This window comes from Gorilla gorilla, chromosome 1 (assembly GCF_029281585.2).
Source record: "Gorilla gorilla gorilla isolate KB3781 chromosome 1, NHGRI_mGorGor1-v2.1_pri, whole genome shotgun sequence".
NCBI classification, from domain to species: domain Eukaryota; kingdom Metazoa; phylum Chordata; class Mammalia; order Primates; family Hominidae; genus Gorilla; species Gorilla gorilla.
In genome coordinates, this window is record NC_073224.2 from 187,635,383 (window position 1) to 187,649,137 (window position 13,755).

At 43.5% G+C, this 13,755-nt stretch overlaps 1 protein-coding gene across 2 annotated transcripts in view; it reads right to left on the reverse strand.

Moving 5' to 3' along the window:
* Window positions 1-3,393: 3,393 nt before the first annotated feature.
* Window positions 3,394-13,755, reverse strand: part of ZFYVE9 (zinc finger FYVE-type containing 9) — a 133,030-nt gene continuing 122,668 nt past the window's right edge. For both annotated transcript variants that reach the window (XM_055348911.2, XM_055348908.2), the window contains 4 exons: window positions 12,109-12,271; window positions 9,815-9,920; window positions 5,085-5,261; window positions 3,394-3,968 (listed from right to left, as the gene is read on the reverse strand). In XM_055348911.2, coding sequence (XP_055204886.2) covers window positions 3,807-3,968; window positions 5,085-5,261; window positions 9,815-9,920; window positions 12,109-12,271 — 608 coding nt within the window. In that variant the 3' untranslated portion in view covers window positions 3,394-3,806. The remainder of the gene's footprint in view (window positions 3,969-5,084; window positions 5,262-9,814; window positions 9,921-12,108; window positions 12,272-13,755) is intronic.

Here is a 13,755-nt window from a genome sequence, read left to right on the forward strand (position 1 = left end):
GGTGCATGACTGTAATCCCAGATACTGCGCAGGCTGAGGCAGGAGAATCACTTGAACCCGGGAGGCGGTGGTTGCAGTGAGCCGAGATAGTGCCATTGCACTCCAGTCTGGGCAACAAGAGCAAAACTCCGATCTCAAAAAAAAGAAAAAAATAGAAACATCATTACAAACTTGCTAATTCCAGAAACAATGTTCAGCAGGTTGTTGTTTGAAATGTGTTAAATGCATAAATTATTTCCCAGGTGACCAGTTATCTAGAGGTAAACTTAACTGAAAATCTTGGGCCCACCAGTGCTCAGGAACCACTGTGGCTGGGGGAAGACAAGACGTGGGAATTTACAGAGGCATAATTTCAAATCTGTAGCCCTAGAGTCCAGTAGTTCCTCAGAAGATGTGATAAAAATACATTGCCTAGCATTTGATAAGCATTTAATAATTTTAAAAATTTTAATAAATTACCAGAATGGCAATTCTATTCCTCTTAAGTATAGAAGGATCGCTGTATCTCAATCTTTTAAGTTTACAATCCAGAAAATTTGCCTATTTCGAAATGTGGTTCAGCCCCTTGCTTTATATAATTCTTACAATATACATTGTGTAAAAGCAAGGATAAACAAGGAAAACAATTAACTAGCATTGGCTATTTTATGCCCAATTCCACAAATGATTTTACTAAACACAGAGGACATTTGATGCAGCTGAGAAAGGATCTGAGGGCCAGAGTTTGTCCTTAGTGGGAGAATTTAAAAGCTTGCACTGAACCAGAATAAATAAGTACAATGGCAAGCACGAAGATAAACCACAGGAAAACAGGACCAGTCCCTGTAGAAGTTCCAGACTTTTGAGGTATGTTCAGACAAAGCTGGCTATTAGACCAAAAATAAGCTGCCCCTGTTAACAAGTGCTTCCTGTTCTTGTCAGGTTTGGAGGTAGTGGTTACCAGGGCTCGGTCCTGACAAGCTGCTCCTCTGTGGGCCAAGCTTCCCCTTAGAAGCTCTGAGTACCTCTGAGCCTGTGGGAAAGGTCACAGTAAGAGTTCTGTGCAACCACCGTCGGTAAAACCTTTAGAGAGGCAGATGTCGACTATAAGCTCCCACCTCAGAGAGCAGGATGAACCTACCCAGACGTTTCCCAGGCCAGGCCTTTAGGCCTCTGGAAAACAGCTGCCGCCGCAAACACAGCTCCACAGCCTGCTGTTGCCTCATGCTAAACCCAGCACTAGCCACTGGGGAGCAGCCTGTCGCTGTCCCACAGGCCTGTGCTAGTTTCCAAGGAATTCTTGGAGCTGTACTAATACTGCAGAAAAACTAGTTTAGCCTTGGCTTTCAGAAGATGCCAGTGACAATGGAGTACATTGCCCTAAAGCAGTATTTTCAAAATGTGCATTGTGGAATCCATTTGGTCTAAGATCAAAATAAATTTTTAATGAAACAGAAAAAGGTCAGAGTGCATCACACATATCATGGGTAAATCAGATTTTGGTTTCTAATACCACTCCCATTAAAAGAAGCCAGGGCTCCTTGCAGAAATAGCTGATTCCAGGGCTAAGGCAGGATAAGCACAAGATAAGCCTGAAGCATCTTGTTAGGATAGAAATAAAAAAGAAGTACTCAAAAAAAAAAAAAAAATAGCATGTCACCAGGATATAGGAGCCAGCTTGAAGGGTCTCTTGTCTAGCTAAAGCTGAGACCATTTGTGCACCAAAATAATGAATTGGAACCACTGAAAAAGGCCAGGCTTGGTGGCTCATGCCTGTAATCCCAGCACTTTGGGAGGCCAAGGTGGGTGGTTTGCTTGAGCCCAGAAGTTTGAGGCTGCAGTGAGCTACTAAGATTGTGCCACTGCACTCCAGCATGGGTGACAGAGTGAGACACTGTTTCAAAACAAAACAAAGCAAAACAAAAAACAGTCCATGAGTGTATAATGAAAATTAAATGAATAAATTGGGAAGGAAGGGCTTCTGCTTATAGTAGATTACCAAGTGCAACCTGTAAAGCTGGAGAATGCGCTAGAATTGGAAAATCATTTTGCAAACATCATAGTAAAAGATCAGTGCAGGTAAGAAACATCAATGCATGCTAATTTAACGGGACACTTTCATAGGCAAGAGATTTGCATGGTCTGAAAGTCTACATATACTGGTTATAAGTTCCAGGTAGGGGGATATACAGAGAAGTCGGACACCTTGACCAAGTGATCAAAATTTACCACTATCAATGAGGGGGCAGATGGATATCAAGTCATTATGGGCAAAAACCCATAAACTGATTCTAAATATGAGGAAATATCAAACTGAGTTGTTTTCTGTTAAAAAAAAAAAAACAGGGTGGGGTTGAGGGTGGCTACATTCACCAAAAATATCAATGAGGCTGAGTGCGGTGGCTCACGCCTGTAATCCTAGCAGTTTGGGAGGCAGAGGATGGCGGATCACTTGAGCTCAGGCCTGGCCAACATGGTGAAACCCTGTCTCTACTAAAAATACAAAAAAATTATCTGGGGATGGTGGCGGGCGTCTGTAATCCCAGCTACTCCGGAGGCTGAGGCAGGAGAATCGCTTCAACCTGGGAGGCGGAGATTGCAGTGAGCCGAGATTGTGCCACTGCACTCCAGCCTGGGTGACAGAGCGAGACTCCGTCTCAAAAAAAATACATATCAATGACATAAAAGATCAACACGAGTCATGACAGCCATAGCCATGTCTGATTCTATACTGGAAGGTTTACTGGAGGGAAAAAATGCTACAAAGAACATCATTGGGCAGATGCCAGGTTAAAGTATCAAATCCATGTTTGACTGAAGTAGAGAACTGTCCTACAGTTGTGTAAGAGAATATCCTTATTTTTAGGAAATAAGCATTTAGGAGGAAAGGCCTATGATGTATGCAATTTACTCTCAAATGCCTCAATTTTTTATGGAGAAGGAGAAAGGGAGAGAGAAACCCTGACAAATCAAATGAGACAAAATGTTAATAAGTGAACAAGAGGGTAAAGTGTGCGTGGGTTTTTTTGTACTTTCAACTTCCCTAGAAGTTTAAATTATTTCTCAATAAAATGTATTTTTAAATTCCTCCAGTATTTATAACTAAAAATGTCCTAGGTGTATTCCATCAGCATTCACAGAAATACCCAGTTGAATACCTGCCATCCACATGGGCAGATCTCCAGCAATCCTGAACTCACCTCTGCTCTCCACATGACATTTACACTGAGTTGCCCTTCCGAAACTGGAAGAGTAGATTAAGCCCTTGAGTCTTCGATTCACTTCAATGAATAATCTGGTAAAAACAAAAATCTAAGTGTGACTTCTACTTGATAAACAGCTGTGATGTAACTGGGACAAGATCAGTGTGGAATTATCCTTTTTATACCAATTCTGTACAAAGAGTGCAAGAACTGATGCTTCATATTTTATTTCCCCTCTGCCCTCCCATCCCACCCTTGGTGATGGTTGTACCCATTTGAGCATTTCTGAGCACATGACCATAAGTAAATCTTGAGAGAGGAGCGGAATTCTTGTCTAAACAGTAACAGAAGGGGATTAGCTGCGAGGATAGCGTAACCGTTGTGCAGGAACGGAAGCTGCCCAGATCTTCTTGGTGGACAATGCATAGAAGACTTAGAATTATGGAACATCTGTCCCCCCAACCACACTTTCCCACCCGTCTCCCAAACCCCCACTCCCACCCTATTCCCCACCCCATTAATAGTGTTAACAAAAGCTTAATCTTCCAGTTTTAAAGTGCAAATGATTTGGGTATGACTGCTGTTGCAACAAGTCTGAACAGAAAAAAATGAAGTCTTCTCTGTTTATGCGATGTTTTCCAGAATATAAAAGATGAGTTCCATGACAACGGGGCCCTCACTAAGCTGGCAGGCCCCTCCATGGATCACCGGCACCAAGGCGCTGTCCAGATCATTCATGTACTGCGAGGGAAGGGGCTGGCCATTGCTCCCTGCTTGATAGCCAACCTATACCACAGAGAGAAAAGGAGGAGAGGTTACTGAACAGAGAAGGCCTCTCCAGGGCTGAGGGCAAGGAGGCTGAGCAGGAAAGGAGATGTCCTTTTTGGCCATAGGCTAAACATATGGCAGTGAATACAAATTTATCCTCTTTTCTGGATGATCACTTATCCTGTTGTTTACTCCTCCTGACCACTTGACAACCATGAGGCAGTGGGTAAGCCACTTAACCTGTTATGGTCTTAGTTTTCTGGGGAAGGGGAGAGGTGTGTAAAAAGGTATGGAGTATCAGAAATAATATCTTAATCTTTGGTTGTGAAAATTAAAATGAGAAATATACAATGTACAGCTCCCTAACCTAGTAGGAACTGAATATTTGTTCTTGCATCCATCTGTTCATCCATGCACCATTCTGAGCAACTACAAACGCAGGGATCCAAAGATGAATGTAACAGGGCCCTGCCCTCAAGAGGCTCACATATTTAGCAGAAAAATGCTTGTTCTTTGTTTTACATGAGATAGGACCAGAATACTTCATTAGTATAGCATTGGGCAAGCCGTTAAGCAGAAAATAAATATTTGTTGACTGATGACTAGTCAGGAACTGGGGCCAGACACAGAACCTTTCATCATTCCCTGATAATGGCACAACCCTGTGATCAGGAACCAGTTTCTCCTCATAAGCACTCAGGCCAGAAGCAGCTTGCTGGGCAGAATTAACACTCACTCAGTGGGGAAGGGGGATCAAGCTGAGTCTACACCCAAGTTCCAAGTGACTCGGAGCTAAAGGGTTGAGGGAACAGAGAGGTCTGGCAATTTGTAAACATCAAGGCAGGACCTGGCAGGTCCTACCACATGCTCCCCTCTTTACCCCACACTAAGAAGGAAACCAGCTCCTTGGAAGGCATGCAGGTGAAGAAGCCACAGTTCAAATGGTTCTGAGAGAATCTGACCAAGCATCACATGTGGGTATAGTACTATTAAAGAGAGGGCCAAAACACTATATCCAGTCAGGCCAGAAGGTCGGAGAATTAAGCTCTCTGGGGTGATGCAGAAAAACTCACATGTCAGAAATACAGACGTTGCCCAAGGCCAGCTTTAAAAGCTGCGGAAGACACATCATACCTGATCTGAGTCAAGTGTCACACGTAGTCCCAGTTTGGTCATTCCATCTTCCTTCAGAAGCTTCAGGTGAGGACAGAGAGCAAGGCAAAAAGCTTTGGCAACATGCTCAGTCAATCTACTGTGATCTGCAGGATCACTGAGGCAATTGTGCTGGTCATCGTTTTCTAGGAAAAACACCTGTTCCCCAAACAAAAGAGACTTTTAAACTTGTGCCTAGATTTTGGGAGAAGTAGATTAGCTCACCGTATATGAGCACCCTGATTCTCCAAGATGTGCAAGAAGACATGACAGGAACAGGACACCATAAAGTCCCTGGTCCAGGAAAAGTCGGGCATTTGTCTTCCACCTAAAAAAAACAATCCCTGTCTCTCCATCTCTGCATCCACAAAATGACAGCAGCAGCCTGCCTAACTCCCTGCAAGCCTCCATGGTTGCAATGGCACATTCTTCTCAGAACTAGAAAAGGCCTCCATTTTGCATTGTATGCCACTAAAAGGTAATCCCTGTATGTGGACAATTTACCTAGAAAATGATCTTAAGTCTAAGAGAATGGCTTTTATAGCTGACGTGACCCAGCTGCTTTATTTTACAATTAGTCTTAGAAGGGAATTGACTGGCTCAAGGGCACAGAAGAACTTAAGAGACAGAGGAAGAGCCAGGCTGAGCCTGGCATCTGAGCCTTTTATTGCAGAGCTTTTTCCACCACACAGCCCTGCCACTATAGAGGCGGGAACTGTGTCAGCACTGTGCACAGACAGAAGTGGAACACACTTGGAACTGATGACCCGAGTCCTAGCACCATAGAGGAAGGGTCATGAGCAAGTCCCTTAGAGGACTAAAGGAAGTTAAAGGACTTTTTTTTTTTTTTTTTTTTTGAAACAAAGTCTCACTCTGTCACCAGGCTGGAGTGCAGTGGCATGACCTCTGCCCACTGCAACCTTTGCCTCTTAGGTTCAAGTGATTCTCCTGCTTCAGCCTCCTGAGTAGCTGGGATTACAGGCATGTGCCGCCATGCCTGGCTAATTTTTGTATTTTTAGTAGAGATGGGGTTTCACCATGTTGGCCAGGCTGGTCTTGTTGAACTCCTGACCTCAGGTGATCTGTCCGCCTCGGCCTCCCAAAGAGCTGGAATTACAGGCATGAACCACCGCACCTGGCCCAAAGGACTTACTTTATTTTTTTTGAGATGGAGTCTCAACTCTGTTGCCCACCGCCCAGGTTGGAGTGCGGTGGTGCAATCTCAGTTCAGGGCAACCTCCACCTCCCGGGTTCCAGCAATTCTCTTGCTTTAGCCTCCCAAGTAACTGGGACTACAAGTGTGCACCACCACACCTGGCTAATTTTTATATTTTTAGTAGAGACGAGGTTTCACCATGTTGGCTAGGTTGGCCTCGAACTCCTGACCTTAGGTGATCCTCCTGCCTCAGCCTCCCAAAGTGCTACGATTACAGGTGTGAGCCACCGCACCCGGCCCAAAGGACTTCTTTTTTTCTTTTTTTTGAGATGGAGTCTCGCTCTATTGCCCAGGCTAGAGTGCAATGGCACGATCTCAGCTCACTGCAGCCTCCACCTCCCAGGTTCAAGCGATTCTCCTGCCTCAGCTTCCCAAGTAGCTAGGATTACAGGAGCCTGCCACCAAGCCAGACTAATTTTTGTATTTTTAGTAGAGACGGGGTTTCACCATGCTGGCCAGGCTGAGGACTTCTTAATAATTAATTAGTCTCGGCCGGGCGCGGTGGCTCACGCCTGTAATCCCAGCACTTTGGGAGGCCGAGGAGGGTGGATCACAAGGTCAGGAGATCAAAATCATCCTGGCTAACACGGTGAAACCCCGTCTCTACTAAAAATACAAAAAAAAAAAAACACAAAAAATTAGCCGGGTGTGGTGGCAGGCGCCTATGGTCCCAGCTGCTCAGGAGGCTGAGGCAGGAGAATGGCGTGAACCTGGGAGGTGGAGCTTGCGGTGAGCCAAGATCACGCCACTGCACTCCAGCCTGGGTGACAGAGTGAGACTCCGTCTCAAAAAAAAAAAAAAAAAATTAATTTGCCTCTGTAAAGTGGAAAGCACCTGACTTCTCTGGTTATTGTAAAGATAAAACTATATAAAGGCAAAATATAAGGCCGGGTGCGGTGGCTCACACCTGTAATCCCAGTACTTTGGGAGGCCGAGGCAGGCGGATCACAAGGTCAGGAGTTTGAGACCAGCCAGGCCAACATGGTGAAACCCTGTCTACTAAAAATACAAAAGTTAGCTGGGTGTAGTGGCACATGCCTGTAGTACCAGCTACTCAGAAAGCTGAGGCAGGAGAATCACCTGAACCCAGGAGGCAGAGGTTGCAGTCAGCCGAGATCGCACCATTGCAATCCAGCCTGGGTGACAAGAGCGAGACTCCGTCTCAAAAAAAAAAAAAAAAAAAAAAAAGGCACTTTGGGAGGCCAAGACGGGCGGATTGCGAGGTCAGGAGATCGAGACCATCCTGGCTAACACGGTGAAACCTCATTTCTACTAAAAATACAAAAAAAAAAATTAGCCGGGCGTGGTAGCGGGCGCCTGTAATCCCAGCTACTCGGGAGGCTGAGGCAGGAGAATGGTGTGTACCCGGGAGGCGGAGCTTGCAGTGAGCTGAGATTGCGCCACTGCACTGCCGTCTGGGCGACAGAGCGAGACTCTGTCTCAAAAAAAAAAAAAAAGGCAAAATATAAAAGATACAGAAATGCAAATACATGATGTTTCTATATAGCAACCCCTAGCTTACTGCTCCATAAGGAACTTACACTGAGAGGACTACAAAGGAGGCAGCTCCGAAGCCCCGTACCTGGATACACTGGAGAGTGGTGGCATGAAATGACAGAGTGGGAGTCAGGAGACCTGAGCGCTGGCCCCTGCTCTGCCATTAACCAACATCAGTCACAAAGTTACAGTCACATGACCTGTTTGAGCCTGTCTTCTCAGCTGCATCTTAGGATGGGTAGCTTGCCTACCTCACTGCTTGCTACTGGGGAGCAAAAAGGAGGGAACAGAGGTCAAACTGCTTTATAAGCCATAAAGTGTTTTACATGTTCCAGACTCTGCACTGCTCAAAATGTGTCAAAGGGACGAATCATTACATAGCAAGCAACTAAAATCCCTTGGCTGCATATGAAATCATGGAGCCTGTTATGCAGGATGAGTCCCTTAGGACAACTGCTCAGAACTGGAGAACCAGGTCTCATCTCTGCTATCAGGAACCAGCCATATGAACTTGAGTAAGAGATTTAACAACCCTGGGTCTCTGTTTCCTTTCGTGTGAAATGGAAAAACCAGAAGTCACAGAATTTTTTTAAAAAAACATAAGAGTTTCAAAGCTGAAAAGAATCCTAGAGATCTTATAATTTAATCCTTTACAAATGAGCATACATGAGGTTCAAAAGTAATAAAGGGATCTAAGATCTACCTGTTTACTCACGAGAACTTTTAAAATTTTTTTCATATTTTATTTTTTCTCAGACCTCTTGGGGATGAAGAGAATAAACTTTCTGATCTATATGATATGTACATACAAAAAACGGTCACTGCCCTGCTCCTCTCATTCCCAGGTGAGCCTCTAATACAGCTTTCAAGTTAAGGAGCAAATTAATACAGTGGGAAAGAGCTTAGGAGTTGGCCAGATCTGGGTTTTAATCAGGATTTTATCATTATTTATTTGCCTTGTAATCTTGAGCAAGTTAATTAGTCTCTGAGCTTTAGTTTTGTTTGTTTGTTTTTGGAGACGGAGTTTCACTCTTGTTGCCCAGGCTGGAGTGCAATGGCACAATCTCGGCTCACCACAACCTCCACCACCCAGGTTCAAGCGATTCTCCCACCTCAGCCTCCTGAGTAGCTGGGATTACAGGCATGCACCACCATGCCCGGCTAATTTTGTATTTTTAGTAGAGACGGGGTTTCTCCATGTTGGTAGGGCTGGTCTCAAACTCCAGACCTCAGGTGATCTGCTCACCTTGGCCTCCTCCAAAGTGCTGGGATTACAGGCGTGAGCCACCACACCCGGCCTAGTTTTTTTTTTTTTTTTTTTTTTTTGAGACGGAGTCTTGCTCTGTTGCCTAGGCTGGATGGAGTGCAGTGGCGTGATCTCGGCTCACTGTAACCTCTGCCTCCTGGGTTCAAGTGATTCCCATGCCTCAGCCTCTCAGGCAGCTGGGACTACAGGCGTGCACCACCATGCCTCAGCTAATTTTTGTATTTTTAGTGGGTATGGGGTTTCACCATGTTACCCAGGCTGGTCTTGAATTCCTGACCTCAAGTGATCCACCCACCTCAGCCTCCCAAAATGCTGGGATTACAGGTGTAAGCCACTGTGCCTGGCCTAGTTTTCTTATTAGTGAAATAAGTATTTTTTAAAGACTGTCATGTTATCTAAAATAGTTTATAAGTGCAGAATAACTGACCCAGCTTTCTGAAGAATATAGCAAAGATGGAATGTACCACTCAGAGATCTACTCTTCTTGAGTTCCAATGCAAAAAAATATCTAAAAGTTAGTTCACAGGAAGGAGGATACATCAGACAGGTGCAGGCTGCAACTGGCAGCATTTCTTCCTGGTGATTTCAGATAGGAATTGGAGTATAAACGAGAAAGATTTTTCTCAGAGATATTTTTTTCTTATCCTACAGAGTCAACCCAGAATGTGGCTCTTGGCCTAGCAAAAAGTTGTGCTCAAAGTGGGTCAAGTATGCCAAGTTTCATTTCCTTACCTCTGTCCATCTGATTACTTTTCCATTTGCTTTATATTCTGATCCATGGAATATCTTCACATTTGTTATAGTCTCCATGGACTTCCCATCTATAGGACTTACGACACTAAAATAGAGGCAAAGGAAAGACAGAAGCAGCTCTTGAAGTTAGAAAAGCCATTTTTCCTATCACGTTTTGCTGCAGAAGTCTTCCTGCTAATTACACTGGGTACCCTGCTGAACACACCTGTGCAGCACATCATAGCAAGAAGCAGCCACTGTATAAAAATGTACATGAACTGAGCTCTTGGGAAAGAATCTATGCACTGAAATAGTTCAAAGAACACACATGCAAAAAAGGAATCATTTTTCCAGGAGCTAGTTCTCTTTAACGTAAAGAAATTGATTAATCAAACCTGCTCTTCTTCCAGTATTCCTTCTTTCAGTGAATGCATGGTCACCCACTCAATCTTGTTTTCACTCTGCTCCTGACTCTGTAATGATACTTGTCATGATATATTCTTCATGTTTGCATACCTGACTTACAAATGAACTTCTGAAGGGGAGGGAATATGATATATTCACCTCTATGTGCTTATATTCCCATTACTGACCCACTGCTTGGAACTCAGGAGTCTAATAAATATTTATTAAGAATCATTTGCTGGGCATGGTGGCTCACGCCTGTAATCCCAGCACTTTGGGAGGCTGAGGTGGGTAGACTGTCTGAGCTCAGGAGTTCGAGACCAGCATCAGCAACATAGCAAAACCCTACCTCTACTAAAAACACAAAAAATTAGCCAGGCAATAGTGGTACACGCCTGTAATCCCAGCTACTGGGCAGGCTGAGGCATGAGAATCGCCTTGAACCTGGGAGGCGGAGGTTGCAGTGAGCTGAGATCGCACCACTGTACTCCAGCCTGGGTTACAGAGCAAGACTCTGTCTCCAAAAAAAAAAAAAGGAATTATTTGACCAAGTTGCTAATTATGACAGTGCTAGTGTAAACAAGTATCTATGTATCTGTCATAACACATTCCCTTTAGTGCTAAATTATCACTCCTAGATTCCTAAACAAAAAGGCCACTTCTGATAGTCATTTCCTCCCTGAAATACAAGTATAAATACATGGAGATACACATTCATTCTTATTAGGATTCAAAATAATTGGCACACAGATTCTAAACTTTCCCTAACAATTTTCAAACCTGTTTATGTTCTTGAATCTCTATATTTTTTCTTGAGACAGAGTTTCGCTCTTGTTGCCCAGGCCGGAATGCAGTGGCATGATCTCGGCTCACCGAAACCTCCGCCTCCCGATTCAAGTGAGTCTCCTGCCTCAGCCTCCTGAGTAGCTGGGATTACAGGCATGTACCACCACGCCCAGCTGATTTTGTATTTTTAGTAGAGACGGGGTTTTTCCATGTTGGTCAGGCTGGTCTTGAACTCCCAACCTCAGGCGATCCACCTGCCTCAGCCTCCCAAAGTGCTGGGATTACAGGCATGAGCCACCACACCCGGCCAAATCTCTATGTATTAAAAGTCGAATCTAACTTAAACTTCAATATCAGGCATTCACTTCATTTAGTCAAAATTACTTGAATTTAAGTTTAATTTCTAATTCATCAAATAGCAATGTTAAAAACAAAACAAAAAAAGAGCACCCTTTGTTGTGTAGAATCCTTTGAGAAAGGATACAAAGTTCAGTTTGTAATGTATAAATGCAATGTTTTCCAGCTTGTCCCTGAATGTCTGGGTATGAGAGAAAGAAAGGGGTGAGGGGGAAAGAAAAGTGTCAAAGATGTCTCCAAGGTTTTGGCTTGAACCATTAGAATAGAGTTGCCGAACACTGAGAAAGAATATAGAGTTTGAAGCCCAGAAGGTGGTTTTCAGAGCTAGTCTTATCACCTCCTAGCTTTGTAGACCTGAAAAGTCACTTAGCCTTTTGGTACTTGTTTACTCATTTATAGAATGGAAATGTTAACACCTGTTATTGTATCAAACAAAACAATGTTGGCAAAAATGTGTTGTAAATCTTAAAAGGCTCAGGTATTACTGTTATCTCAATAACTATAGAGGGACTTTTTTGTTTCATCAATCCCTCTACTTATACTTCCCTCAAAAATACATACAGAAACTCCTTCAGAAACTAACTTACAAAACCAGAAATTTAAAATTCTACGTTAAGCATACAAAGCAGTCTTTCTCTTAGGCAGGGCTTTCAGTAAAACTATAAAACACCAATGTAGACAGCAGACAAAACCCAGAGCCTAACCTATAACTAAAAGCCACAAAGGTGGACATGTGCTGCATTTACCCCTTGCTAACGTTCTTGTCATCATCCACCCACTGGATGTGGATGTGCTCCTGGGGTTCCTCCGCGTCCGCCTTCCCACAGGTGATGGTGAAGTCCTTCATCTCTCGCAGTGCCTGCCTCAAGGAATCCATGTTCTCTGCAGTAATCTGGACCATAACACCATCTAAGAATCAGTACAAAGCCAAAGGAGAGGCAAATGAAACACAGCACCTGGCATCTAGCAAATCCCTCCAAGTTAAATGTAAACCTTAGCTCTGCTTTCCAAAGCTGACTGATACAGAGGTTTTGCTCTTTGAGCTGAACCTCTTACTGAAAGTGTTGTGAGAAGCAATGCCAAGATTAAAACACATGCTTGTTGATTTCACTTCAGACACAACTAAGAATTTCTCCTGAGACTACTTAAGGGGAAAACTTAAACACAGTCACAATCTTCTTCTGGACACACTGAATATTTTGTTCCTATTTTCACTCCTGCATTTATCATCCTCTGATCATATTCATTTGTTTGCATCTCCAACTCTCTCACCTTACTATGACTTCCTGGCATACAGTGAATGCCCAATAAATGTTTGCTAAATAAATCACTGAATAAATTATAGTAGTGGGCTTGGAGATAAATCCATTCATTGACTAGCAAATAAGGCAAACCTACCATAGAGTTTCATATGGGCTACCAGATAACCAACAGATGGTACTTTTTCAGCTGCTACCTACCTGAGTTGAAGGCAAACACTGAAATTGACAGTAAAAGTTGTCACATGCTGAGCAATTACTCTGCTTCACTGACACACAATGAAATAATTTCTAAAGAGTCTCAATAACAATTTCATAGTCAGCCAATCGCTCCACTGAAACACACAAGTGAAATGCAAGACCCAAGAAATTCCCAACTCAGACACATAAACACATAATTTTTAAACACACTGCTTTGAATTGGTAAGGATCTGTGTCAGGTCAATTTATCTTTTTTTTTTTTTTTTAAGAGATGACTGCCCAGGTTGGAGCGCAGTGGCTATTCACAGGGACGATCATAATGCACTGCAGCCTCAAGCTCCTGGCCTCACAGGGTCCTCCCACCTCAGCCTCCTAAGTAGCTGGTACTATAGGTGTATGCCACCATGCCCAGCTCATTTTATCATTTAACAACATTTAAGGGGTGTTTTAAAATCACCTTGTGAAGTCACAATTTCAACTATAGTCAACACTTCATCATATAGGCTTTAACTAGTTGCTTTAGACCAAATGACTGTTTAACTCCTAGATTTTAAGCTGGGTGTGGTGGTTCACACCTGTAATCCCAGCACTTCGGGAGGCTGAGCCTGGTGGATCATTTGAGGTCAGGAGTTCAAGACCAGCCTGACCAACATGGTGGAACCCCATCTCTACTAAAAATACAAAAAAATTAGCTGGGCGTGTTGGCACACAACTGTAATTTCAGCTACTCAGGAGGCTGAGGCAGGAGAATCACTTGAGGTAGAAGTTGCAGTGAGCCAAGATTGTGCCACTGTACTCCAGCCTGGGCTACAAGACTCCATCTTAAAAAAAACAAAACAAAACAAAAAAAAACCTCTTAGATTTCATAACAATTTATTAACGGCATGTTTCTGTTTTGTAGTCAAGAGTTGTAAATTTTAGTTGTAAAATATT